General features: G+C 40.4%; 1 protein-coding gene across 1 annotated transcript in view; it reads right to left on the reverse strand.

Annotated features, from left to right (window-relative positions):
* The window catches only part of LOC149227219 (putative cysteine--tRNA ligase), a 211,522-nt gene that overhangs the window by 150,298 nt on the left and 33,443 nt on the right, over positions 1-27,781 (reverse strand). The window contains exons 5-6 of the mRNA XM_089377718.1: positions 5,196-5,261; positions 4,633-4,844 (exon numbers count right to left, since the gene is read on the reverse strand). Of these exons, the coding sequence (XP_089233844.1) occupies positions 4,633-4,844; positions 5,196-5,261 (278 nt within the window). The remainder of the gene's footprint in view (positions 1-4,632; positions 4,845-5,195; positions 5,262-27,781) is intronic.

Raw genomic sequence — 27,781 nt, forward strand, 5'->3', positions numbered from 1 at the left:
CAAACCCTTGTCCATCAATTTCGAGGGTCCTACTCTTCATTATGGCACCCATGGACCTCGTCAGGCTTCTTAGAGGGCCCTACGACATGCATAAATTATTATTTGACCTCTTGAGAAGCTTATTCTTTCATTTGTGAGCTAGTTTGGTGGGCTTGTCAACAAAAGTTAGATTATTAGCACATTATTTTGTTTTTGGGGCTTATGTAGGCCAAGGAGACTAATTCGAACTCCTCATTAGTGCATAAATACAAGTGAGATGAGTTCATTTTCTCATCATCACTTTGAATGGGATCTCTTCTCTCTCTTGAGAATTTCGCACTTTTTCTTGGAGGATGAATTGGGCTTTATGGATGAATTTTGATGTGTGGATTTGGTTTATCTTGTCTTGGAGCTTCTTTATTGTCAAATTGTGGATGGTTGGATATACTCTATTACATGCTTTTAATGTTATTCTTGTTTTACTTTGTCATATACATGATATTGGGATTTTCGCTATTTTTAGGGCTAATTGTTGCATGCATTTACTGCTTTAATTGTGGAATTTTTTCTCTATATAGCATCTCTCAATGTATGGGCCATGTAATTTGAATGAAATCTCTTAGGGTTCATTAAATCAACGAATTCATCTTAATAAGCCATCACCTTTTGCACACTGATGTGTAAAAGATGCAAGATTTCTTCTCTTTGACCTAAAAGGCTAGCGAAGTGGTCTTGAGGCCTCCTTGATCAAGAACCAAAGGTCCTCATTCATATTTATCATAGACTCCATTCTCCCAAGACTAAGGCATTGATCTACAAAGAGGTGGTCACCTAAAATCAACTCATTTCACCTGTTCCTAGGTCTAGCCAAGTTGGGTCACCTAGGGCATCATTTTCTCGACAAGATAGCCCTCCAAAAAATTCGATCTCCTAGACCCTCCTACGTTGGTGTCTCAAGGCCACCTCCACTTTTGAAGCCATTCTAACAGTGGAGATGTGAGAAAAGCCAAGCCCTGGCTCCAAGATCGAACTTTGCCCTAATATACCCAAGGCTAGTGCCTCATAGGATCAATTCAACACCTTTGAGTGAATATTCTTTCTTTGATCCTTTACCCCACCTTGTCTAGGTTAAGAACATCATTGGTTGCTAAACTCTTATCTCCTAAGCTAGGCTAGGTCCACTTGGTCTCTGTCGTCTCATTCCTTTGCAAGGACAGTTATTCAAGAACCATCCAGGATACCAATTTCAATAGGATTTTAGGGATTGGAAAACTCTTCCACAAATCATATCCCCTACACCTAAACCTCAAATCCTCCCATTCCTCTCCTAGAAGACATTGTACCTTGCTTAGAAAGCAAGCAAGCTCTATCCTTCAACCTCTTCTGGAAAGGGATCATTTGGGTCATTCCACATCCACTCATTGATTTATCTTTCATTGCCGACTCCATAATATACCGGGTCTCCTCCCATCGGTGAAATTCCGTAAATAGTAGGGAGCCTTAGCTGAGGTGACAATGGCCTAAGTCTCCATTTGTTGCCCTTCATCTAGCATTTGCCCTTTAGGGATCCCCTTTAGGTCCCCTGCTAGTTTGAGTGGTAACAATGTTTACTAAGAGTTCCTTTTACTTTAATAGGCATGATATGCATGGATATTCTGGGGGACAAGTGGCTATATAAAAAGGAGTAGAGCTCAAACTATAGTTGCCCTTTATTTGTTTTACATCCATTGCCATTTGTTAGCATTTTGACATTTGGCTCATGCTTTTTCTTTTCTTACAGTTGTACCAATCTCAAGTATTTTCAACCCCTTCTTACCATAGGGCAAGGCCAACAAGGAACTAGTGGGAGCAATAGACAACAACCAATCAAAAGATAGGTCAACAGGCATCAAGGAATGATGACAGGTATGAATAACATGGAATTCTACCAACATCAGAGTCTCTTATTTGAGTCCCACCTAGACAATGAAAGAAAGACCCTAAGGTCACACTGGACTAGGGACACATGATAATCACCAAGGTGAAGTAAGGGAACAAGTACACGACCAATATCAGTCTATAATCCAATTTCAACCTACGATCCATTCTAGAATGTGTTAAACAACAAACGAAAGCACTTGAATGCAAAATGGTTAAAATACCTCACAATAGATGACCCAACTTCATTGTATGTGTAGGCTAGATCAATAAATGCACTCACCAGAAAATGGATGAGAGGCATTTGAGGCCGGCTATCTACAGATCATTGTAGGGATGTCAGTTGGCAAGTTGCAAGTAGGAGAAAAAAAAAATCATAGGGTTACCCATGTATATGGATGGGTAGCATCACCTATCATGGATATTTTGATGTAATTTTGAGACCTGGAGCAAAGACTCATGTCAGGATTCAATCTTCATGTGTGATGAATCACTTGACAACTTATATCTCAATTTTCTTGTCATATTTTATGGCAATGCATTGATTTGATGTTGCTTTGCATGTTTAAAATTTTGAAAAATCGATAATACTTTTGTATTATTTTATGTTTATTAATATTTTCCTTGATGTTGTCAATGAACTTCTTTTTAGACCCTTGACAATATATTCATTGACACAAGGTTTGTAACATTGGATAAAATCGCCAAATAATAATCATCACTTGTGATGCCTCGCATTGAATCAGCGGGCGTGTTGCCCTGATATACTCTGTAATGAAAACATTTCAAGATGCAAGGAAACTCTTGTGCTTGTAAGAAGAGGATTCTCGGTGCTCACATTCTGATAGTGAGACAAAGGCGATTTTTTGAAGACCTAGAATTTCCAAATCTTTTGAAAATGTAGCAAACAAGGTCTTCTGGCTTGTGCCTTAGCCAATGAAGACCTTGAATTGTCTCTCTCAATATGAGTGCAAACTCATGAGTTAGACTTTAGTTAGGATGAGTTTATTTCTAGTTTACTAGAATAATCATCAAGATGGCATGCATATAGTTGGAGCTTCAGTTAAGTGGAGTCTTCATCAGTGACTTCAATTAAGTTCAGTTAGAGCAAGCTAGTATTTAGTTTTGATTGGAGGAAAACGAGTTAATACTCCAAGTGTTGATTTGGAGTAAGGACGAAAAGAACTCTCAGTTAACTCCAAGTGTTAATTGGAGCAAGGACGAGAAGAACTCTCAGTTAGCTCTCAATCAGAACTTGACTTCTAAACTAGAACTGGGCCTTCTTGCATGTTCGAATTGGGTCTATAAAGAGAGGACAAAGGCACAAGGATTTCACAAGTTTTGTGCACAAGGTTGTGTGACAAGACAGCTCACGAGTTTGTGAGAGGAGCCTTGATTGTGGAGGGTGCAAGAATTGTTTCCTAAGAAATAGGAGGAACAAGAGCGCAAGGATTTAGAAGTTGGTCATGCACAGAGAATAGGAACTGGGTCCTAAAGAATAGGAGGCAGAAAGTGCGCTAAGGAATAGGCCACAAGTGTGATAGAAAATAGGGCCTAAAGTGTGCTAGAAAATAGGGCCTAAAGTGCGTTAAGAAATAGGAGAAGTGTGCAAGGAAGGAGGAGCAGAATTGAGCAAGGAAGCAGGGTTTGCAGAGCAAGTCATGGAGGCAACAGAGGATTGGTTGTGAGCTAGAGGGTCGAGATCAAGCAGTGATCAAGGCAGGCCGAGATCAATCATATTATCTGAGATTTGAGAGAGAAGCAAAACACTTTCTCAAAAAGACAGATTGCTTTGCAATAGATCCAAGTGCTCAAGAACAATCAAGAACAATCAATAAAATAGCCACATCAAGCAAGCAGGTTTTCCCTGTTGGGTTTCCAGAGAAAAATGTGTCAATTTGTGCATGTGTTTTATCTCTGTTTTTATATTCCGCAGCTTATGAATTGTTAAGAGACTCTGTATCTTGGTGAAAGTTAACTAGTTTTCAGTTTTCAGTTATTCATCCAAGTAGTTGCAGGGTTTCATGGATATTTAACAAAATCCTCTCTTTTAAAGTAAAAACATTTATAAAAATCATTCTTAAAGCAACATCAATCAGCGTTCAGTGAAATTGTTCACATGCCTTAAATCAAAAAGTCTCAGCAAATTGTTAGGCATCTTATATTATAATATTTATGGAATTTTTTTGTTTAAATGGCAATTAGATAACAGTGGACAATTATACAAGATGTCTAACAACAAAATGCAAAGAAAATTAAGGAAATTTTGCAAGTTATCCAACCTTTTTCTGAATAAAAAAAGGGAAAATCATGAGTATATTTCGGAATCTTAACCAGCCATTCTCAAATATGCATTTAGACAAATATGGTAACATAAGTGCTGAACAAGACATCTCTAATGTGTCATTACCAAAGGAAATGCCACATTTGGTAAATTTATGGGTTGTATCAAGGTCTTAATCTCAGCTAATTCTCCCGATGAAAATCCTTTGTTTAGTTTCCCATATTCTCATTATCTTAGAACTTAATTTATACAACCAAGTGACAAAAAATAAACTTCAGAAAAATGCCAAAAGAATCAAATATTAAACACATAATAACTATCATAAAGGAAATTTCAATGGAGAAACCCATCTCATGCAAGAAGAGGTAGCTTATAGATGTTACAAGTCAAATCTATGACAAACCGTTGAAATTACGTGAATGGAAAATTTCTTGCTGATAGAGATTGCTTACTTGGCTGCATGTGCACGGTAAATAGCCAAATCTGTGACGGTGGACCCTTCCTTAGCATCCAAATATGATGCAAGCACATCACCAACACCATCTGAAATAAGCAAATCAATGCCCGGTTTGCCACCAGTGGCAAGAGATTTTTCTGTTCTTTCTTTCACTGCACCATTTAGTTCCTGCAGCTTTTGAAGTTTCAACTGTTCCTGCTTTATCTTCTGCTTCAAACATGGTACAATTTACAGTAACTCCACAGGTGTTAAAATTGAAATTTTGATAGAAAGAACACATGGAGGCAGGTTCCTTCACCTAATAAAGAAGTAAACATTGCACAAAATTTCCACAATAATGCATGAAACTTGAAAATATTTTCAAAACTTCAGCCTGCCATGCAAACTAATCAGAAATATGACACCACTTGTGATGTGTCTTCACCAACTAGCACCACATATGCCAAACTGCATGCAAATTTAACAAATTTTACACATGCCTGTACGCAAGTCCTAAAATAATAATAAGTAACAATTAAGATTTAATGCTAAGTCTTTCTTTAGAGAATTGGCACTCACATCAGCAAGTTCATCCTTTCGACGAGATGAAGTAGCTTCATCAAACTCATTCTGTGCCACCTTCAACTGGAAAGAGTCGACAAAAGTGTCAGGAAAACTTCTGTTGAGGAGGGAATCCATTTTATATTCTGGTTAAACTAGCCACTATAAATATATGTGTATAACCATTCACGTGTTTGAAAAACACATATCATCAAAAGAAAATGAAAGCTAAATGATCGGGAAATTGCTCAAAAATTCAAGCTCACAAAAAGAAAATGACAAAGAAGATAAACAAAGGAGAATATTTGTAGGCACTCCTACAGTTATCTCTTATAAAAAAAAACAAATAGAAATAATAACTTATGAGCATATAAATATAAAGGACATACGATATAATTACCACAGCAATCTCTTAGAAAACAGATGCTCTCATGAACACCCATTTACATTCAAGTAACCACTAAAATCAATCCAATAATTTTCAACGCATTATCAAAATCATAACCTGAATCCTGTAAGGGTGCAGCAGGACTTTTTCCAGCATGTAGGGTTATGTTTTAAATCCCCGGAACATACTCAAAACTTGCCAACAAAAGGTGAGATTCATATCTGATAAGCTCGACAATAGCATGCAACTCAAGTTATAGTTTCTTACTGCACATCTGTCCATAAGTACAGAAACAAATATCTTTCTCCAAAAGCACACATTTGTATTCCTTGTGGGGGAAGAGATTAAATTAGATGTTGGTACATGCATAGCCCATTGTCACTGCTAAATAAATATATACATTTAAGGACTCGTGACATATAACCAGCAACACTAACCCAACCACAGCTGCATGATAGGACTATGTATTAAACATGTGCCTCAAACATATAAACATCCAAAAATTGTTGGTTCTGGAAACATAAATTAAAAAACTGCTGATACCATCAAGCTAGAACTGACAGAAACAATGAAGAGTCCACAAACAAAACCACGCAAAAGTTAATGCCAAACAGACACTGGTAAAGGTAAAGAGTTGCCTGTTGCCACAAAATCTAGCAGGCCTTGGATAGGGGCACGCTACAAAGGTTGCACTAGACCAAGTGACAACAATGGGGTTATGGCCCACTATCACCACTGCCAAAACCCCCTTCCTTCTACGGATTTTCTCTGATGGAAGGAGTCCCGGTATGTGAGAGGATCACCTAATAGATATTCTAGGGCTAGGGTACAAAGTGACTTAACGAGGCCTTCTTCAAGAAAGACGCAATTTAGGCTCAAGGCTCCAATAGGATGCAATTTGCTTTCTTGATAGAGACCTATTTGATGAGGCACAAGACCTAGGGTCTAACTCTGGTTAGTAAGTTGAGACTTGTGATGGCCCAAAGTCAAGACGACGAGAAAGGGTTTCCAACATGATTTTCAACAAAACAAAGGCACATGAAACCCTCAAATAACCCCTTAAGTTGAAGCAACACCAAACTAGAGTTTACCCTAGGGCAAAGAAACTTATGGATGAAATTGAAACGAATGCCTACCAAAAGAAGCGATTTTGTGGCAACCACTATCCTCTTGGCATTTAGACTCTCCAACACCAAAAATTCACCTTGCCTATGAATTCGCACTAAGCCCTAGTTTGAGAACTTGGTCTTGAAAGAGCCGAATTAGGTTAAGGAAAAGGGGATAAAGAATTTATGGAGTAAAGTTAAAGTGATCATCAACATAGGAGGGCTAGCGCCTTATCCTTAGGCGGATGGAGTCTATGAGTTGATTAAATGACCAAAAAGTTGCTAAGGAGGAAGTATAATTGATGCCCTAGTACCAACAACCCTTGCATTTACCTATGCAATGGATCAAGAAGTTTTATGGGAGAGCTAGTTAAAGCTCACCACTAGGATTATCATTCACATATTATCCATGAATAATGCATGCAATAATGACATATAGATTCTTTCAATAAGTTAGGGCACAAAAGAAACCCTAGATTCAATACATTCCATACATTAGACATAAAGAAAAAGATTTACTCAACAAAATAGCTCACTTACAAGATAACATGCATGATATCCATTCCATAGATCCAAGACAATAGCTCCAAAGACACAATTTGCTCCAAATATCAAAGTGCATTCATATGTCACATCTCTACCACAAGAAAAGAGGGTTGAAATTCTCTAAAGAGAGGCTGAAATCTCTCCTCTATTTATATGAGGAGTCACAAGTCCTATTTTAGCCTAATGCCCCTAAAAATCATCACAGGCCGACCTTATAGCCAATGATAAAACATAAGAAATCTCCCATATGTGTGAGTCGTATGAGAGAGAATGTTGACATCATCCATGCGTAGGCCCTTCTAGGGCATGCATTGAGGGCTAAGGGTGCCATGTGATGTGTAGAAGCCCTCTAAAATCACCTCCTAAGGGTTGGCCCTTAGGTCTCTGTCAATCTCCCTCTATGGACCCCAGTTTTGATTAGGGGTACAAAAATGGCCTCATGGGTCTCCAGGTGATTAAAATGTTTGTCTCTGCTCCAATGATGGGGGCTTTCAAGGTGGTGCTAGCCCTTCCATGTCTCAAAGTGCGAGACCATCCTCCCCCGGGCCCTGGATCAACTGCCAATCCTTCATGAAGTGCTAAGCCAACTAGGGGCATGTTGAGTCCAAGTGCATCATCCCATAAAAGTCATCAATGTAGGGCAAAGTGTTGAAATGTTGTGGGTGTTGGAGGTGCCCATGGCTAAGTGTGATGCTCTACTATTGCTTGGAGACCCATGGCTCTTGACACTCCACCTGTGGGTGTCAATATGTTCCTTTGAAGAACTTGAGCCCTAGTTAAGTTGTGCAAGCCAAGACTGTCTGACCTGTTACCACAAAATCTAACAGGCCTTGGAGAAGGAAACCCTACAAGGCAAGAGCTAGACAAAGTGTTAACAATGGGGTAGAGGCCCAATGTCACCTCAGCCAAAACCCCCTGCTCTTTACGAACATTCATCGATAGGAGGAGTCCTGGTAGTAAGGAGATCACTTAAAATAGATATGCTAGGTATAAGGCACAAAGTGATCAAGCTAGACCTCATTCGAAAGACAAACACACCAAAGGTACAAGGCTTCAAAGAAGCAAAATGCTCCCAAAGAAAAAGCCCAAGAAAAGAAGGCTCAAGACTTAGAGTTTTGAGATTTTTTATCATGATAGGTATTCACAAGGTCAAGGCCTCAGGGAAAGGGTTTCTTACAATAATATTCAACTAAGCCAAGGATCATAAAAGCGTCAAGAAAGTCCTCAAGTTGTGGGGAAAAGAAACTAGGGTTTCCCTCTTAGAACAACACCTAGGGCAAGAGATTCCATGGACGAAATTTGAGTGGATGCCCACTAAATTGATAAGTTAGGTACCCTAGACCTACCTCTTGATGTTTGGACTCTCAAATCACCAAAACCCTCCTCCCTATAATTTCACTCCAAGCCCTAGATTTTCACCCTAGCCTTAAAAGAACTGAATTTGAGAAGAGAAACTAAGGAGAAAATTTAAGGTTGATCGTCAAGTGATTGGACCAGTGCCTTGTCCTATGGGGATATGGAGGCAACGATGTGCTAGATAAGCCTAATTCCCTTCCAAGGACGTTGAAATTTGATGCCCTAGCTATCAAAAATTCAACAATTACCCACTTAATGGAATACAGGATTATTTTATGGAGAATAACAATTACTCCACTAGGAACATTCATTACATGTTATACAATGAGTAATATACGCAATACTAAACCAGATAGCCTTTAGAATTTATTTTCAACAAATTAGGGCACAAACAAGCGTTATTTAGAGGCAGCAATTCCATACATTAGACAATTCAAAATAATAATCTTCAACAATAAGCATTTACAAGATAACATGAAGTATATACAGCCATTAAACAAAGAAATAGCTCCAAAGAATTTCAAAATCAGCTTCCATACATCAAAATGCATCCAAGTATCTCCAAAATCACTCACAAGAAGCAAGTGTGAATTCTCAAAGAGGTCCAAAATTCACAAGTTTGATGATGTGTAATATCCCAAATAGACAAATTTCTAATGATCTGAGATATTATAAATTATTTCATTTATTTTTAATTCCTTTAATTTTAAAAATTTATAACAACAGCAATTTTCACAAAATTGCAGAAATAATCGAAATAAGAAATACTGCAAATTAAGAGAAAACGGAACAAATACTGGAAACTTAGCTTTATTTATATAATACATGATATTACAATAGAAATAGTTGAGATGGAATAAGAAGAAATGAAGCACCAGTTGAGGATCTGAATGACCCTCACTCCAATATTGTTGAAGCTCCGTGAAACTTTTGGATGAAGTCTCCTCAAGGAGTGTTGGGGTTTCGTCCAACACACAATGGAAACCCAAGGGTTTTTGTCCTGGGGCTTGTTCAAGTTGGAAACTTCATTCTCCAAACCTCACTATAACAGATAAATAATAGAACCATGACATCCCAAATGATCTCATCCTCGTCCTTTTAAAGGCTCCATAGATAGATCTCCAATCTTCTAGAAGTATTTTATTTTGATTATTTTAGTATTATTCTAGAAGCTCCTCCTTGACTTCATCTAAGTGACTTTTAATTTTATTTTATTTTACTTAAGTCATTTTTGGCCTTTTTCCTTCAATTAATCATTTTCTCTTTCTTTAATTTAATTAAGTGACCAATTAACGTCACTTTTAATAGGGAAAATGGTAAATCGCCCACCATACTTCCTATGGCCACTAGAAGTCACTTCTCATCATCCCATCCTATATATCTTCTCATTCCAGTTCCAACGAGCTATTACACTAAGGTGTTCCATCAAATATTCCTCTTAGAATACCACCACAAAAGTAATTAATTAAGTTAGGCTCAATAATAACCCTGTTTCACGGGAATTATCGGAATGCAATGGAACCAAAAGCAAGTTGTGCGAAGCTAACCCTATTGATGGAATATGCCAAGCGAACATTGTCGGACCCCATGAAACTCCTCAAAACACCTCTGGTACCTCTAATGATGTAATCTTGCTCCTGTGACCTGGCCATCACATACCTTAGAAATTCATCCTGGTTGTACTATAAAGGAAATTGAAAATGGGGACATTATAAGTCCTCCCGCCCCAAGATTGCTTGCCCTCAAGCAATCTGTATTTGTCCACTGTAGAGGCATTTGTACACTGATACCAGGATCCCATATAAACTATTGTGCTGCACTATGCCTTTGTGCCATCAAAATATAAATGGAGCCATCAATGCTTGGATCCTAATGCCACCTAGGCCCAGGGACCTATGGGTTATAATACTGCCTTGGGCATCCATCGATGCTCATGCCGCAACGATCCAACTGTGCTCCATCAATAGAATACCAACTCGTAATCTCCCACCAATCCATCCTGTGGGAAGGATCAAATGTATAAACTCATGTACATGGAACAAGTCCATTATGCCCATGTTGCTCTATGATCAACTCATACCGCTCCACCCGATCAACCAATAAAATCCATCCAGAAAACCTTGCCCATTTATCTCGAAGGCCAAAGGTGGGTAAACAGTGTTGCAAGCCCTTTTGATGTACTCCTATAAAGGGTTGCTCTGAAACTCCCAATTGTACTCCTCTTGCTACCTCGCTAGGAACCTCAATCATCCATCATTGCTAGACAACTTGTTCGCTGACTCGGCACACTTCATTCTAAGCTCCTCAATTTTATTGTCCTGCTACAAAATGGTGCCTCAAACTGTTTGGATCTTCTGCTTCAACAGCTTATATCGATCCTAAAATGCTCAATCTTATATTGGTGGCTACCATCTGAGAGTTTCGGTGCCCTGTCGACTACCTCTACGTTGGTTCGCACCTCATCTAGGGTTGGCCCCAAAGACGGATGCTCAACTATCTCGACCCCAACTCCAACTTGAGCCTTCAACTAGCTCTCCAAAGATGGCTCGTTATGCACACTATGCATAGCATCCTCCTCTTGTCCTTGCACCTCTGAATGCTCGTCATGTTGGATCATCACTAATGACTCATATCCCTGAATGTCTTTTACATACATAGAATCATTTTGTTGCTCATCCCCTTCAGCCATTAAACATGGGTGCAAAAGTGGGCTGCTATCATCATCTCCATATGATTGCCCATGCTCTTCAAAGCTTTCCTTGTGAAAATTTATGGACTCAACTATACTAGATTCCTGCCCAACCAGGAACCCTTCAACACTTTCCACAATCACTTGAGTTCCTTCCCATTCCTTCCTCTGCTTCAATTTTTGTGGTCTCATCTGTCTCTTTGTCCCCTTTACACCTATGATCTAGGTCCATGCTTCCTGACAAGTGAAACAGATTTGCGGCTCTTCTCATTTGATTTCTGCTCTTCCTCATCCTTCTAAGATCTGAGCCCTTCAAAAATTATCTTCATCAAATTTCTTCTGACGAGAGGTTCAGCACAATGGGCTATAAATTGCCTCAATGACTCATCCATGAGCTAATAAATTTGTAAACTGCAAATTCCTCTCTTATACTGGCAACAAACTTGCTCAATAACACATACTCAGCACCTTACAGCAGCAATAATACACAATACAACCTGGCAGCATACAACTCAACAAGTCCACTCAATGACAAACCCTCTGCTATGCACAATCAGCAGCAACCTTAATCTCACACTCAACTAGACAAGACAATAGTACTATACTGTCAAAACCCTCTCAACCCTACCTCAATGACTCAAGACACTTCACTCCAAGCTATACACTCTCTGACTATCAACTTTATCAGCAGTATATAATGCTTTCAGCAATAAACCTTTGTTTACAGGGCCAGCTGACTTAAAATATAGACCTCTCATTACACTCAGCTATTGCATAGAAGTCTAAATGCCTCATGCAGACATACTATATCCTCTTATCCTGCTCATCATACTAATACATGGATATAACTATATCATTATATTGGCTCACACCAGTATTGCAGCCCCACAATACACAGGTTTACAAGGCTTTATATGTGATACAAGGCAAATATTTCAATGCGGTGTTGTAATCAAACTTCTTCAAACAATTTGAGGACACACTTTTCTTTGAACACCTTGTGGACAGAATTATAGGTGCTTATAAGAATTTGTTTCAAGGACAAAACCTTGTTGATTTTAATGGAAGGGGATGCAAACTTTACGACCCTGGGATTGCCTCTCTGATGGAACTCTGAAGATGCCTTTGCTACAGCAATATAATGTATTTGCAATAAGACCACTGACTCTTCAGTTGGCTCCTCCAAGTGCACTTGGTCACCTTGGAAAATACTAATTCAGAAATTGTTTTTATGCAAATTAGTCTTCTCCCAAAATTTCCCTTGTTCTGGAACCTGCTTCAGAAGTAATGTGATGGAACTCAGTTCACAGAATGATCTTGCACTTGAACTGATACAACCCTTCAAGCTTCCCCAATAAATGTTAGTGACAGCTTTAATTCAATTATGAAATGAAGAGTCTCTGACGTAACTCGGCCTGTGGGTAATTTCAGAGATTTGACAATCAGATCATGAATCTGGTTACAACTCGGTAATAATTGAACCTCAACTAGTGAATCGGCCTCTGCACAAGAACAAGAACTCTGCCTCTGAACCGGAACTCATCCACAGGAACTCAGTCGTTCCACAGAAATTTGGCTTAAACAGTTTGGTCCAGCCCCTAAAATTTGCCTATGAACTCCACGCATTAAGGCACATATAGTTCATCCTACAGCCCAACCAAAACATACCAGTGGTCACTAAGCTCCCCCATTCAGCCAAACGCACTGCCCCTGACATTCACAATCAATCTTTTACCAAATCCATGAGCACTTTGATCCTTGCTCTATCTCTGTTAAGCCATGCGTATAGGTATCACCTTGGCTTGGGCTGCTCTCCAGCTAAGCGCACTGTATTTGGATGCCATCGTAATTTCCTAGACAGGTCCTCCTTCAGGAGTGCACTGTGTATGTTTCGCTACAAACACACCAGAGATATTCAGTCTTGTCGTCTATGTGCGCAGACTATCACACAGAATAAAAATGCATACCAACGCTCCAAGGACTTCAAGAGTGCACTCCAAATTGATACAGACAGGATCAATTAAATTATGCACAGCGCCCTCGCGATCGACCAGATCAGCCAAAGTATTTAGATGGAACATAGATCAGCAACCACAACAGAGCAATCAAACATTCCAGGACCAATAGATCAGACGATCATTTTGGATTTTTAATGCATTTCTACATTGTTGGAGACCAGCTTAGAATAATCAGAGTATGATGCATCAACGCGTTCAAAAATTCTCCTGTAGCAACACATGGCTTTGTCATTTATCTTCTGCGTAGGTTAAGAGGTGCGTTTGCATTCTACAAACCACTACAAGTCACAGGTCGATGGCCAGATGTATTCCATGCTCATCATTGATCTGGCAAAATTCGATCGTTCTCAATGTATCTATGCACAGCAATCAGATTTCTGAATATTCAACACTCAAATCCACAGGATGCCAAAATACCACAGCAGAATCGACTTCATAAAAAAAAAGAACCAGGCCATTTCAAATAGCAATTTAACCTCCAATGCTAGATACTTCAAGCTCCAACTGATAAATGAAACCCTTCCAAAACTTTAAAAGTTTAATGGCTACCTAGTGTAGAAAGCACAAGAGTAACCGACCCTCAAGAAGATTGAATACTGCCTTTTTGCCGAGCCATGAAATCTGGAACAGTATTTTAGCCTCAGATAAATGCGCCCTCAAGATTGAAGGAATAGACTGTTGAGGGAAATCCGGCCTCTTAGAAATAATTATATTTCACTGAACTCATCCCTCCTTGACAAGGGAACTCGGCCCTCCAGGAATAAAAAAAATTGGCTCCGTTGTTTTCAGGGATCGAATCCTTCTCGTGGTGCAAATAAGCAAGAATATCCTTTAGTAAAATTGTCCTGAATGGCTTTCCAACTCAGCCTCTGGGCTTGCAAATTTCCTTAATGCAAATCAGCCCCCTCTGGTGATGAGCACTTCAACTCGAATAAGGACCAACTCGGCACCAGACTTATGAAGTGAATTTGGCCCCTATGAGTGATAGACAGTATGGCCTCTTGGTGTGACAATTTCAACGTTCAGATGGGATAATATCCTACTTCAAATGATGATGAATTTCCTGCAACATACACACTGAACTCGGTCTGATTGAATTGTGAAGGAGATTGGCCTCCCTGAACCACAATGTAATTCGCCCTCCTTTTAATGATGAATCCTGATCTGGCAACCTAAGATCACCTGCAAATTCTGGAAGCTAGTATTATCTCTTCGGTGCTGGAAGATCTCCTACAAATAAAATATTCAGTCAACTACGGTGGCTATAGAGAACCACCGAAATTAACGAGATTCTAGCTAGGGTGATTATGGCGGATCACCAAAACTAGTTTCTCCTAAAACCCTTGATCTGGGCCTCAGATCAACTGCCAAACCATGTGATCACTGCTACGCCGTCTGGGGCACACTGGTCCAAGTGCATCATCTCATGAATAATGTGGGGCAAAGAGCAGACTGCAGGGGGTGTTGTTAAGTGCCCATGGAATGAAATGATGCTCTGCAGGTGGTAGGAGTCCCATGGCTCTCAACACTTAATTTGTAGGGTGTCATAATGCTCCTCTAGTGGACATGGAACCCGGTTAAGTTGCCCAGCCCATGATGAAAACCACCTACCAATTACACACAATGTCCAGTGCTGCATCTTCAACATTACGTACAATAATCATTAGGGCATCTAAGTGGACCAAGCTCGCTAGTCAAGGGCAAATTGACATTTCATATGGGGCTTTCATTCCAAATTTGGAGCTCTGATCACGTAATAGTGCTACCTCCCTAGGTAGAAGTGGTTAACAGAAGACCCTAATAGGCGTTCCCAACCACTAAGGGGAATGACAGGTCCTAGGAACATCCTTGAATCAATAGGTGTCATATGAATAATAATGGAATGGAGGGGGAATAGGGCCTTTGGGCCAAACACCATGGTCAAAGAGGTAAGAATAATGAGGCAATCCATAGTTTGGACATGCAGATGTGAGGAGGGGACAATCGTGGATGCATGAGTTACCCCGGCCTTTGTTTTTCCACCCCCCTTATTACCTTTTGCCTTTTCTTGATTTTTCTTTGTATTACTGCTCGAAGCTCTAGGAAATGAGAGTGTGTTGTGAATAATGTGTATCAGTGGTTACCCTTTAAAGGTGGGGCAGTTCATCGCCCACTAGGTGTTGGGACATGCAAGGGTTCCTTTTATGATGTGATGGGGCAACATTGGCCCTAGTAACTAGGTGATGGCCATAATGATAAGGGGAAGAGTTCATGCTTGGCTTTTGCCCACGTTCTAATTTTAGTGTCCCGGCAATCATTTGCATTTTATAATTTTCTTCCTTTTTGTTTCTTTCTTGTGACCATGATATGCTTTTTACTTTTCTTTTAGTTGTATCAACCTCCAAGGCTACATTTTGCAGACCTAACCCAACTACATGGACAACGGTAGGGGTGTGTTAGACCCGGTGGACCCTGAGAGGGAATGCGGAGTAGAGGGCTCGTAATGTACAGAGGGAAATGATAAATATGGAACGGGAAAACAGGACGACACTATCTTAATTGGGGTTTCCCAAGTACTACCCTTACTAAAGCCATTGGCAATTAAGGGAGGTCCCACTGGACTAGAGTTGATGATTAACCCCACATTTAAGGTGAGGGAACAAAACCACAGTCAAAACCCTTCTTCCAAGTCACCCAATAATCCATGCCAAGTACCCAAATGAAAAGCAAGAATAAGCACTTGATTGCACAATCAATAACATACCTTTTGGATCGGATTGCCCACCTTCTAACATGTGCTCTTAAAAAATGGGTGAGGAAACATACAACTAATGCAGATGGCAAGGATACATCGACTACAATGTGGTTTTCAGGGGCTGCTCGCTGCCAGCTGGAAGAAGATGATTAGGAGAAGTTCTCCTAGGTTACCCACATTTGGTGGGTAACATTTGGCTCCAACTGAGACATGAGCTCACCATAGAGAGCATGATCCATGTACTAAAACAGGAGTTCATGAGAACTCCAGCAATCTTTTGGGACTGCAGACCTGTATCCTGCACATCACAATACAACTATTTGGGAGCATGTGCACTAGGCATACTTTTATCGCCCATGTTTTTCATCAAATAATAAACCATACAGAAAAGTAAAAATACTCCAAGTGCAATATCCAATCTAATCTAGCATGAGAACATAATATGATAATAGTAGTTATGCAAAAGGAAACATGCAATGCATCCTACATTACCATGCATGCTATATTATGCAAGTGCTAAGTAGAGGCATACATCAAATGTAACCAACATATCATTAGATCAATAAAAAAGCACTTGCCCTTCTGAACCATCATGAGGCAAGGGACCCAAATATCACATTTTCCATTGCAAGATTTGCTTAATGAATGGTAAGGGTGGGAGACGAGAACATATGAGGACCATGCATCAAGGATCGTGGATGATGGGGGGAAAGAGGGCTCCAACTTCATCTTTCTTGTAGCGAAAGAATGGAGAATTCTATGAACTAGCTCATAGAGTTTGGATGAAGAGTTGATGCAGGAGCATCATAAATAAAAAAAATTAAAGAAAACAAAAACAAAAACAAAAAAGTCCTATGTAATTTCTAGAAATATTTAGTTGTTGAGTGAATGGTGAGGTGTGTGTGTACTAAATGGCATTCTGCCAAATAAAGAGCTTCAATCATTCAGAGATTGAAAGCTAACTACTAGTTAGGATTTCTTTCTATTTTTTTTATAGTCAAATCCTATTTTTTTGGATCTCAGCAGCAGTTTGTTCTAATCAAATTGTGGCCACATTAATATAGTAAAGAAGGCTAGCTGCAATAGCAAGAGCGAGCGTGGAGTGTTAAGTTTTCTGGATTCTGCATTTTGTGTACCCCATTCTTATGTTGCTACCATTATTGTATAACGATTTAAATGTTTATATGCATTCTCACACTTTCTTGTGATATAAGAGTCTAGGAGTGGATATCTTTATTGGGAAATGAAAGAACCAGGCCGCTCAGTGGTGATTACATATTGATTTTAACGACTCAACAAGAAAATAGTGTCAGTTGAAGCATTGATAGCTCGAGAGCTCGAGGCCAGAAGAGCTACATCGGCACTAACGACACCATTAACAGCTCGGAGTAGGCATGGGATCGTCGAATATGGACAATCGGCGTTGTTAACTCTTTGGCGCAGTTGAGGCCAAACTTGCAAACTTGTAAATGAATAAGCTCAACACAATCGAGATTATAAGTCATGACAAGTCGCGTCGCTAAAGTGGTTCAGTGCGCTTGAAAATCGTAGATGCCAAGGTCAGAATCACGATGGAAAGGGCGAGAGTTTCCTGTGCTCAATGTTGCAGTGAATAAACTTTCATCAGCTCGCCTGTAGCTTTGCATGGTTAATGGTGGACAGTGTGGCAGCCAATTTTCTCTCCCGCATGTGAATGGTACTGTCCAATTGGTTGGACAGCGCCACGGTATAGTTTCCTGACTTATACATAAATGCCACAATTGTATTGTTATGAGGCTGCAATATATATAATATTCATGATGTCAGCGATACCATTTAAATTCTTGTTGGTAATGTTTTCAATTGTATATAAGATCAACATCGACTTTGGCACAATTTTAAATCAAGTTATGTAAGTTGAGATCAAGGTCGAACGCCCCAATTTTGTTTAAATGTTAAAGTTTTATGACAATCACTGTTTTATTCACATCATATATAGTGTGGAAAAAGTTGGGAAAAATCGGGATTTAATCCTAAAAATCCGATTTTTTCACCACCGAAAAAATCGGGATTAAATCGTAAAACTCTTAATTTAATCGGGAGTCGACCCAAAAAATCGTCGTGTCTTTCCCAGGTCGCGGATAAGAGGCCGAAAAGGGGAAAAAACTCATCCTTTTTTGTTGTTTTTAGTATTTACTCCCATTCGTCCCTGTGGAGAGAGGAGTTGTTTGCCATTGCCCAAGAGGAGAAGATTTGCTAGTTTTGACTCTTGAGGTGGGGATTTGGAGATTTGTCCACTGCTCAACGTGAGAGATTCAAAGTGTCGATTTGCTACTGCCAGGTATGTATTTTAATTTCCCTCCTAGTCTTTGTTACACAAATGGCTTCTTAAATCTTTCTATAATCCTATAAGTTTGTTTTTATCTTATTTTTGCTTCGAATTTTGAATCAAAACATTGTTTAGAATCTAGATTGAAGCAAAACTTCAACTTTCAAGAATCAAATGACAAAAATTCAAACCCTTGTTTAGTGAATTTGAGTGTGTTCAAGTGAGTGAGAAGAGGCATTTAAAATCTAAAATCAACAATTACATTTGTGTTTGCTTCTTATGTGATGGGAAATTTTTAATTTTTTTCAAAAAAAATTGTGCCCAGGTTCAAATTCAAGTTCAAAGTTTCAAACAAAATGCCAAGGCTTTTGGACCCTGGGTGGGAATATGGTGAACCTGATACTATACCTAAATCTGGGGGGGGTCAATAGAATGTATTTGACTTGCAATTTGTGTGGCAAGCATATGTCAAGGGGTATCAACAGATTAAAATTCCATTTGGGGCAAATTCCAGGGCAAAATGTAAACCTTTGTTCAAATCCATCTCCAAAAATATCCAGCAAGCAATTCAATCGTTCATGGATAAAGAGGAGGGCAAAGACACCAGGGCAGCACTAAAAATCCAACTTGTAGGGGCCTCAAGAGAGGGGGGGAGTGAGAGTAGTTCTTTAGCATCACCTTCCACACCCATATGTTCCAACCCCTCATCTTTCTCAACTTTGTTTATTCCTAGAACCACACCTGGTGCACAACCTGGCATCAAATTGACACTTAAAAAAAAGGACAAGGCAAAAGCTGATAGGTTGGTCAATAAGTGTCTTCTATGGACTGATGTTCCTTTCAACATTGCCAAGACAAACCCATTCTACCAACCTATGTTTGATGTTGTTGTTGTCGTTGGCCCAGGGTACAAAGCCCCCACCTTTGCAAAATTGAGAGGGCCTCTTCTTCAAGATGAAAATACTAATTGCACTTCTAGATTGGAGGAGTTTAGGGCATCATGGGAACACACTGGATGCACAGTCATGTCAGATGGTTGCACTGACCAGAAGGGTAGGACCATTCTTAACTTCTTGGTTAGTTGTCCCAAGGGGACAATGTTTATGAAATATGTTGATGCATCTGTACACAATAAAGATGCACGTTTATTATGTGAGTTGTTGGACATCTTCATTCAGGAAATAGGCCCAAGAAATGTTTTCCAAGTCATAACGGAGAACACTGCAAATTATGTTACAACTGGCAAGTTGCTTATGGAGAGGTATCCTAACTTGTTTTGGACACCTTGTGTTGCTCATTATATTGACTTGATGTTGGAGGATATAGGTAAGATTCCTCTTGTGAGGGATATTGTTGAATCATCCAGGAGCATAACAAAATTTATATATAATCACGCATATGTGCTTAGCTTGATGAGAAGATTCACCAACAATAAAGAGTTGGTGCGTCCTACCATTACACGATTCGCCACTACTTTCATATCTCTTCAGCCTCTATTGAATTCTATGTGGGATGTGAAGAGCATGTTTCCTTCACAGCATTGGCGTGCTTTATCTATTAGCCACATACCAAAGGGAGAGGGTATATGCAGGCTAGTTTCATATGATCAGAGCTTTTGGGCAAGAGTAGAGGAGGTGTGTGCCATTTCAGAACCTTTGGCAAGGGTTCTTCGATTGGTTGATGGAGACAAGCCCGCAATGGGCTACTTGTATGAGGCCATGGATAGGGCCAAAGAAGCCATTCGTGCTTATTATGAAGATAAGGGAGACGAAAGGTTAGAGAAACAACAGGTCATATGGAGAGTGATTGTTGAGCGATGGAACAATACCCTCCATTGCCCCATTCATGCTGCAGGTATCTACCTCAACCTCGCATTTGCTTACTCCTGTGGTTTCAGATTTGATGCTGAGGTGATGGATGGATCTTCACATGTGTTGAGAGTATGGTGGCATTTGAGCAAGAACGTGAAGATATTTCTAAAGAAATGGAGGTATATAGGATGGGAGGTGGCACATTTGGTTTTACCATGGCTATTAGGAATAGGGAGACCAAAATGCCAGGTAAGCTTCAGTTGTTTCAAACTTTCAAGTTTAGAATTTCAATGTTTTAACTTTTTTTTATGTTTCTCAATTTTCTTTGAACTTATAGATGCTTGGTGGACAAGCTATGGTGGCAGAGTACACCATCTCCAAAATCTTGCCATTCGAGTGCTCAACCAAACATGCAGTTCCTTTGGGTGTGAGAGCAACTGGAGTGTATTTGACAAAATACATAGCAAAAAGCGCAACAGGTGAAAAAAATTCAAATTAATTTTTTTGAATTCATATGACCCTAATACAAATTGGAGTCCCAACGCCTCAATGACATGGTCTACGTCTACTACGATCTTCAATTGTGGGTGAGACAACTTCAAAAACCTCCTGATGTGGAAGCCATCTCATTGGACAATATTGATACCACTGTTGCATGGAGGGTCGAGACTAAGAGACCATCCATGGACTCAATCCCTGATTGGTTAGATGTGGATCCAGAGAAGGTAGCAATTGCAAGGGAGGGAGAGCCAGAGGTAGAGAAGGAGGAGCAGCATCAGGATCAGGAGGCAGAGCAGGATGAGGATGAGGAGGAGGAGGTGACACCATCAAGGATGGGCAGCAACAGCATAGGGCAGAGGCCACCTCTTTTATCGTCTTCTAGAGAACGATTGAGTCCATTTGCATCCCCAGGGGCTCGGCCTTCTTCCTCTAGAGGAAAAGGCAAAACCATTCCCTATTCCCATAAAAGGGGCAGAGGATCTCAGTGACTGATTACTTTATGACATGTAGATGACTCATGATATACATTTATTATATTTTTTGTTGATATTTTGACTCTTGAGAGTTCAGACTCAGACAAGACTCAAGATTCAAGAGTTGATTCACTATTTTGATATGTGATGTAGCACTAGACTTCATATACATTTATATATTAGCTTTCTTTACATGTTTATGTGGAAATGCATTTATTTGATGTTGTGGATACTTTAGATGCTAAAAAAATAAAAAATAAAAAATAAAAAATGAATATTTTTGTATTTTTTTTAATTTTGCAGACTTTTTCAAAAAACTCTAGACTTTAACGAGTTTTTCGATTTTTGGACCCTTGTTGATTTAATCCCAACTTCGTCTTTTTCCACATTGATATATATAGACCCTATTGGCAACCACACAAAAAGAAAAGAGAGTCGAATCTTTGTTATTCAAGTGTGACAAGACTATTTGTTCACAGGCATTAAGAGCAAGCTCGAGCATATCCTCCTTATGACATGAAGAGATAGATGGCTCATAAATATCCACGATCACATCATCCTGATTATCATGGAAAGAACAAGGTGTGCTACAATCTTCATATCTTGGGAAGAACCACAACCCCCTTTCAAGGCATTGGGGAGGCTCCTCAATTTCATGGCTCCCAAGAAATTCATTAAGAAGGGGATCAAGCTCCTCTTGGCTACTAGTGACATCATGATCATTTCCTTGGGGATCACCATCATGAAACATATAAAATAGGCACTTCCAGTGAACCATTTCTTACCTTGCAAATTTTTGTATGATTCAAATATGGAGTCACCAAGGTGAACTTGAAATTTCTCGAAAGATGCTTGTTTCACCCTAAAGCATTGAATTTGAGGCTTAATGAAAAACTAGGGCTTCGTTCTTCCAATGGAGTCACTATATAATATTATATATCATCGTTAGGTTCTAAACATGTTGAGAAATCAGTAAGCTTGTAGATTAGGGTTGATTTCTCTTTCACGATAACTACTTGTGAGTGTTTGTTGGCTTTTTATTAAGTTTATGTTCTTCTTCATCAAGCAATTACCAAAATACATGAAACGTGAAGATCACAAAAAGACAAAAGAACACAAAGATGTAGGCTCTACAAGCCAGGGCCAAAACCCCACAAGGCGGAAAACCTAGAAAAATTCTGTTCTTATAGAATCAGATCAAAGTGAGATATCCAAGACCCAAGACCAAGACCAAAACCATGACCAAAACTACCACAAAAGGGGGTGTGCTAGACCCAATGGACCCATGGTCATGTGGACCAAGAGAGGGAAGCTTGGAGCATAGGGCTCGTCATGTACGGAGGAAAATGATAAATATGGAATGGGAAAATGGGACCACACTATCTCAATTGAGGTTTCTTCCCAAGTAGTGCCCTTCCTAAAGCCATGGGCCATTAGGGGAGGTACCACTGGACTAAGGTTGAAGATTAACCCCCCATTTAACGTGAGAGAACAAAACCACGGTCAAAACCCTTCTTCCAAATCATCTAATAATCCATGCCAAATACCCAAATGAAAAACAAGCATAAGCACTTGATTGCACAATGAATAACATGCCTTTTGGATCGGATTGCCCACCTTCTAACATGTGCACTTGACAAATGGGCGAGGAAACATACAACTAATGCAGGTGGCGGAGATACATTAGCTACAAGAGTTGTTGCCAGCTGGTTGTCAACTGGAGGAAGATGATTAGGAGAAAAGTTCTCATAGAGGTACCCACATTTGGTGGCTAACATGACCACCTAGCAAATACACACAATATCCAGTGCTAGCAACTACATCATTAGGTACATTTAATCATTTTTGCATCTAAGTGAACAAAGCGTGGAGATATTGAGCAATTTGAGACTTCAAATAAGGCTTCCCTTCCAGAATTAAGGCTTTGAACTCGTAATAGTGCCACCTCCCTAGGTAGGAGTGGCTAAATGACCACCCTATTAGGTGTTTCCAACCCCCAAGGGGAAATGACATGTCCTTGTTCCACCCTTCACGCTAGTTCTCATCATTTTCCAGCGTAAAAAAATGGAGTTCTTAACACACTAGCTACCCAGGCTCTAAGGATTCTGGATGACAACCACCTGGAAGATGAGAAAACCCATCTCCTAAAAGTTTTTGAAAAGAATGGCTATAGCAAACATCAAGGTCTTAGAGCTTTTCAAAGAGCTAGTAAAGGACCTAACGTTAAAAACGTTATCGATGATCGGGCTACCAATGTTCAACTTCCCTTCATCCATGGGACCACTAATAAGATTGCTCATATCCTTAAGAAGAATAGAGTCTCTACCACCTTTAATCCCCTTAATACCATTTGTAGCTCCCTTAGATCAGTCACAGACTCCATAAACCCTAAGGACATGAAAGGAGTTTACGCAATACCGTGCTCGTGTGGGATCCCCTACATTGGTGAGACTGGGCGCTCCATCAATCTGAGAATTCAAGAGCACGCTACAAACATCTAGCATAATTGATCCTACTCCTCAGCTCTAGTTGAGCATGCTAAGAAAACTAAACATCATGTCTACATTGAGGATTCCCAGGTAATTGCAAGGATTGATCACTTCCATCATAGGAAGTTAAGGGAGGCCATCGAAATTGAGAAGCAGGCAAATAATCTTAACAGAGACGATGGTTGGAAATTAAGTAAAAGTTGGATTCCCTCTCTTCCTTTATGATTGTCTTAGGTTCTTTTTTTTAAATAATTTATTAATTAATAATTTATTTATTTATTTATTTATATTATTATCATATATTCATTTTTTCATTCCCTATTTCATTACTTCATTAATGCTACATTATATGACTAATTCTTTTACTTTACATTTTTCTTTTAATCATTATAATACATAAGAAACCATATAAATATAGAGATATCTGATAATTATATAAAATAATATATTATAACATTATATATAAGAATTTTATTATAATATGAATGTATAGATATATAATAATATTTGGATTTTTAAAACGACTCGATCTGCGATTTAGGGTAAGAGCGACTGCTCCTGCGCCTGAAGCCGCCGCCTCGGCCCTCCGCGCGACGCTGCTCCTTCCTCTTTGGCGATCCGGACTCTGCTCCCCTGATCGTTCTGTTCTGAGCTGATCTGGGGGCTATGCCCGCTGTTCTTGGGTGAGCTCGACTGGATCGAGCTAAAGTTGCTCCAATGGAGCCTCCTTCGGCCCCTTCTGAAGCCGAGGCTTTTGTTAATCTGCTGAGATCTCTTCCTAAAAAGAAAACGTCCGAGGCTGCGAAATTTGTAAAACGCTTGGATGACATCCCTGAGATCTCGCTTCCTCCCGAGAAGCCGATCCAGGTCGCCCTCTCTCTTGCTGAGCGTGCTTTGGTTGGGCAGTTCACTGGGCTCTGGCCCTCCCCCAAATCTACAGAGAGCTGGGTCGCAAGGAACTGGGCGCCGCTCATTAAAAGTAGAGTTACTTCGTATTTTCTGGGGAAGGGTTTCTTCCTGTTTGAATTTGCTGAAAAAGAAGATAAGGAGCTGATATTCCGCAATGGCCCCTATTTCATGGGCCCTCAAGGGTTGTATCTTAACAAATGGACGCCTGATTTCGATCCAGCAGTTGACGTCCCCTCAGCCGTCCCTGTGTGGGTTCGTTTGCCCAATCTGCCAATGCATTGCTGGAACTGGGAATCCCTCATGCACATCGGAAATACCTTAGGTAAATTCATCGACCGTGCCAACAGCAAAGATCAATTCGATTGCGCTAGAATCTGTGTTGAAGTTGACCTGGAGGTCGGTCTGCCTGAGGCAATAAAGATTAGGGTGGGAAGCTGGTCGCATGTTCAAAAACTGGATTATGAGCAGCTCCCGTTTAAGTGCAGGAAATGCCATGTCTACGGCCATTTTGCTAGAGGCTGTCCGAAAAACAGTGAAGCAGAGAAAGGTAAGGAGGAAGGATGGACTCAGGTTAAAAGATCCAAAAACAAAGCACCAAGATCTGGCAATAACAATGCCAAAGTCCCACAGACTGGCTCTGGGCTCCAAACCCCTCACATGGAAGAACAAGGAAATAAATTTATTCAATTAAGTTCAGCAACAGAGGATTCTCAAGGAGTAGAGATACAGAATGAAGGACCATCTCACAATGAGCCCTCGCCGGAGCCAAAGCAAGTCGAAAACAATGCAGTCATAACGGAAGAGATACCCTCAGAAGAGGCTGAGGATGTGCAAAGTTCGGAGGATTCAGAAGAAGAAGGAGAAATAGCAGGTGCACAATCTTCGACCAGACGATCAATGAGAGGCCGAAAATCTGCCCGAGAAAAGAGAGAGCAGGAGACATACAAAGACAAAGTGCAAGGAAGCCAGCCTACCCTCGAGAAACTCTTGGCTAAAACACCGAAGATGACTAGAAACCAGATCCAGAGCTCCAAAGGAGCTCCCCACTCCAAAAGCAAGTGATGAAGATCGTCTCCTGGAACTGTAGGGGTATGGGGAGCAAAATAAAAGAAGAAGCCATCAAAAGTCTGATAAGATCCGATTCTCCTGACATACTCCTCATCCAGGAGACTAAAATGGAGGATAAGGCCTTCCTCCACATAGGCAAAAATTTATGGAAAAGAAGTGAAGGACAAGCAGTCTCAGCCCGGGGTGCCTCAGGAGGCCTGGGCACTCTATGGAACACAAACAAATTCTCAAAGGTTCTAGAGGTCGCCAACTCTCACTGGCTGTTCACAAAGCTGAAACATGTGGACTCAGATGAGACCCTCTGCCTTATTAATGTGTATGCTCCAGTTAGCGCTGGAGAGAAAAAGATCTGCTGGGAATCCATTAGAGGATTGGCAGATTCTGAAGACCTGGTAAACATCATCATTGCCGGGGATCTAAATCTCACCTTATCCTTGGCTGAAAAACGCGGAGGAAGCATAGTAAGGGACCCGGCGCGCGAATGGGTGGAGGATCTGCTTCAGGATTGGGATATGATCGACATCAAACCCTCATCGGGCAAATACACCTGGTCCAACAGAAGGCTCAGCCCGGGTCACATTGCTGCAAGGTTAGACAGATTTCTTGTTCAAAGTTCTTTTCTTCTTCTTGGTTTAGAATCTAGAATGCATATTCTCCCTTGCAGCGTATCTGATCACAGACCCATCAAACTTGATCTCGTGGCCCATATGGATCAAGGCCCTATTCCTTTTAAATTCAGCCCCCTATGGGTCAAGGAGCAGACCTTTATGCAACTAGTAAAAAACACATGGAAGCAGCCTGTCAACGGCTCTGCCTTCTTCGTTTGGGAAGAAAAGCTTAGGAGAGTGAAGGCTGCATTGAAAACTTGGGCTAAATCCCTTCCCAATCCAGCAGTGGAAAGGAAAAAGATTCAAGAATGCCTCGAGAACCACCATTTGAATGCGGAAAATGAAGTGATCACAAAAGAAGTCCTTGATAAGGAGGCTGAGCTCCAGCAAAAGCTTCTAAAAGCAAGCTTGGCCGAGGAAGAGTATTGGAGGGTCAAATCTCGTAGGCTTTGGCTCAAGGCAGGAGATAGGAACTCTGCTTTCTTTCACAAGCAATCCCAAGCTCGAAAAAATTTCAACTCCATCTCTGAAATCAAGGAAGAGAACAACACCCACAGAGATATCCAAAGCATAAAAAATGTTGCCTTCCTTCATTTCAAAAGTCTGTATAGTGAAAAAGAGGGCCAGGGGCAGACCTCATCCTTAGTGAATGAGGTACCCACTCTGATCTCGGCCAGAAAGAACCAATTCTTGGAAGCAGATGTCACTAATGATGAAATTAAATCCGCTCTATTCGCCATGGAGCCTGACAAGGCTCCGGGCCCAGATGGCTTCACTGCCAGATTCTTGCAGACTTGCTGGCAGATTGTGGAAAAAGATTTAGGCAGAATGGTTCGAAAATCTCAAGCTTGTCAGAAAATAGGAGGAAGTACCAACTCGGCTTTCTTAGCCCTTATCCCTAAGGAAAAAGGAGCCAACACTTTCTCCAGATTTCGCCCTATCTCCCTTTGTAACATAGGTTACAAACTGATAACAAAAGTGATTGCCAACAGGTTGAAATCTATTCTTCCTTCCATTATTCCAGAGAATCAGGGAGGTTTCATTCAGGGAAGACAGATAGTGGACAACTTTATCCTGGTCCAAGAGGCGATCCACTCAAGCTTGACCCGGAAAGAGAAAGGTATGGTTGTCAAACTGGACCTTGAAAGCGCCTTTGATAGGGTAAGGCACAGATTTCTGCTGGATGTCTTGCACAAATTTGGGTTTGGCCCCAAATTCACCACCTGGATCAAGGCATGTATCAGTGAGCCTTGGATCGCCCCTTTGGTGAACGGGAGGGCCACAGACTTTTTCAAAGCCTCTAGAGGGCTGAGGCAAGGGTGCCCTCTATCACCCTTGCTCTTCGTCCTCCAAGCCTCCGTCCTTAGTTTCCTTTTGAATAAAAAGCAGGCAGATCAAGAAATAATGGGAATAAGCATCGTAAGAGGCGTCAAAAGCATAAACCATGCACTGTTCGCGGATGACACTCTTCTCCTGGGCGCTGCCTCCCTTCCTTCGGCTAAAAAATTCAAGGAAGTGTTGGATGTCTATTGTGAGGACTCAGGAAGTAACCTCAATAAAGGCAAATGTCACATTTTCTGCTGGAATATAAAGGCCAGAA

Source organism: Pinus tabuliformis, chromosome J (assembly GCF_031772625.1).
Source record: "Pinus tabuliformis cultivar Carrire ecotype Pingquan chromosome J, CPIR1, whole genome shotgun sequence".
NCBI classification, from domain to species: domain Eukaryota; kingdom Viridiplantae; phylum Streptophyta; class Pinopsida; order Pinales; family Pinaceae; genus Pinus; species Pinus tabuliformis.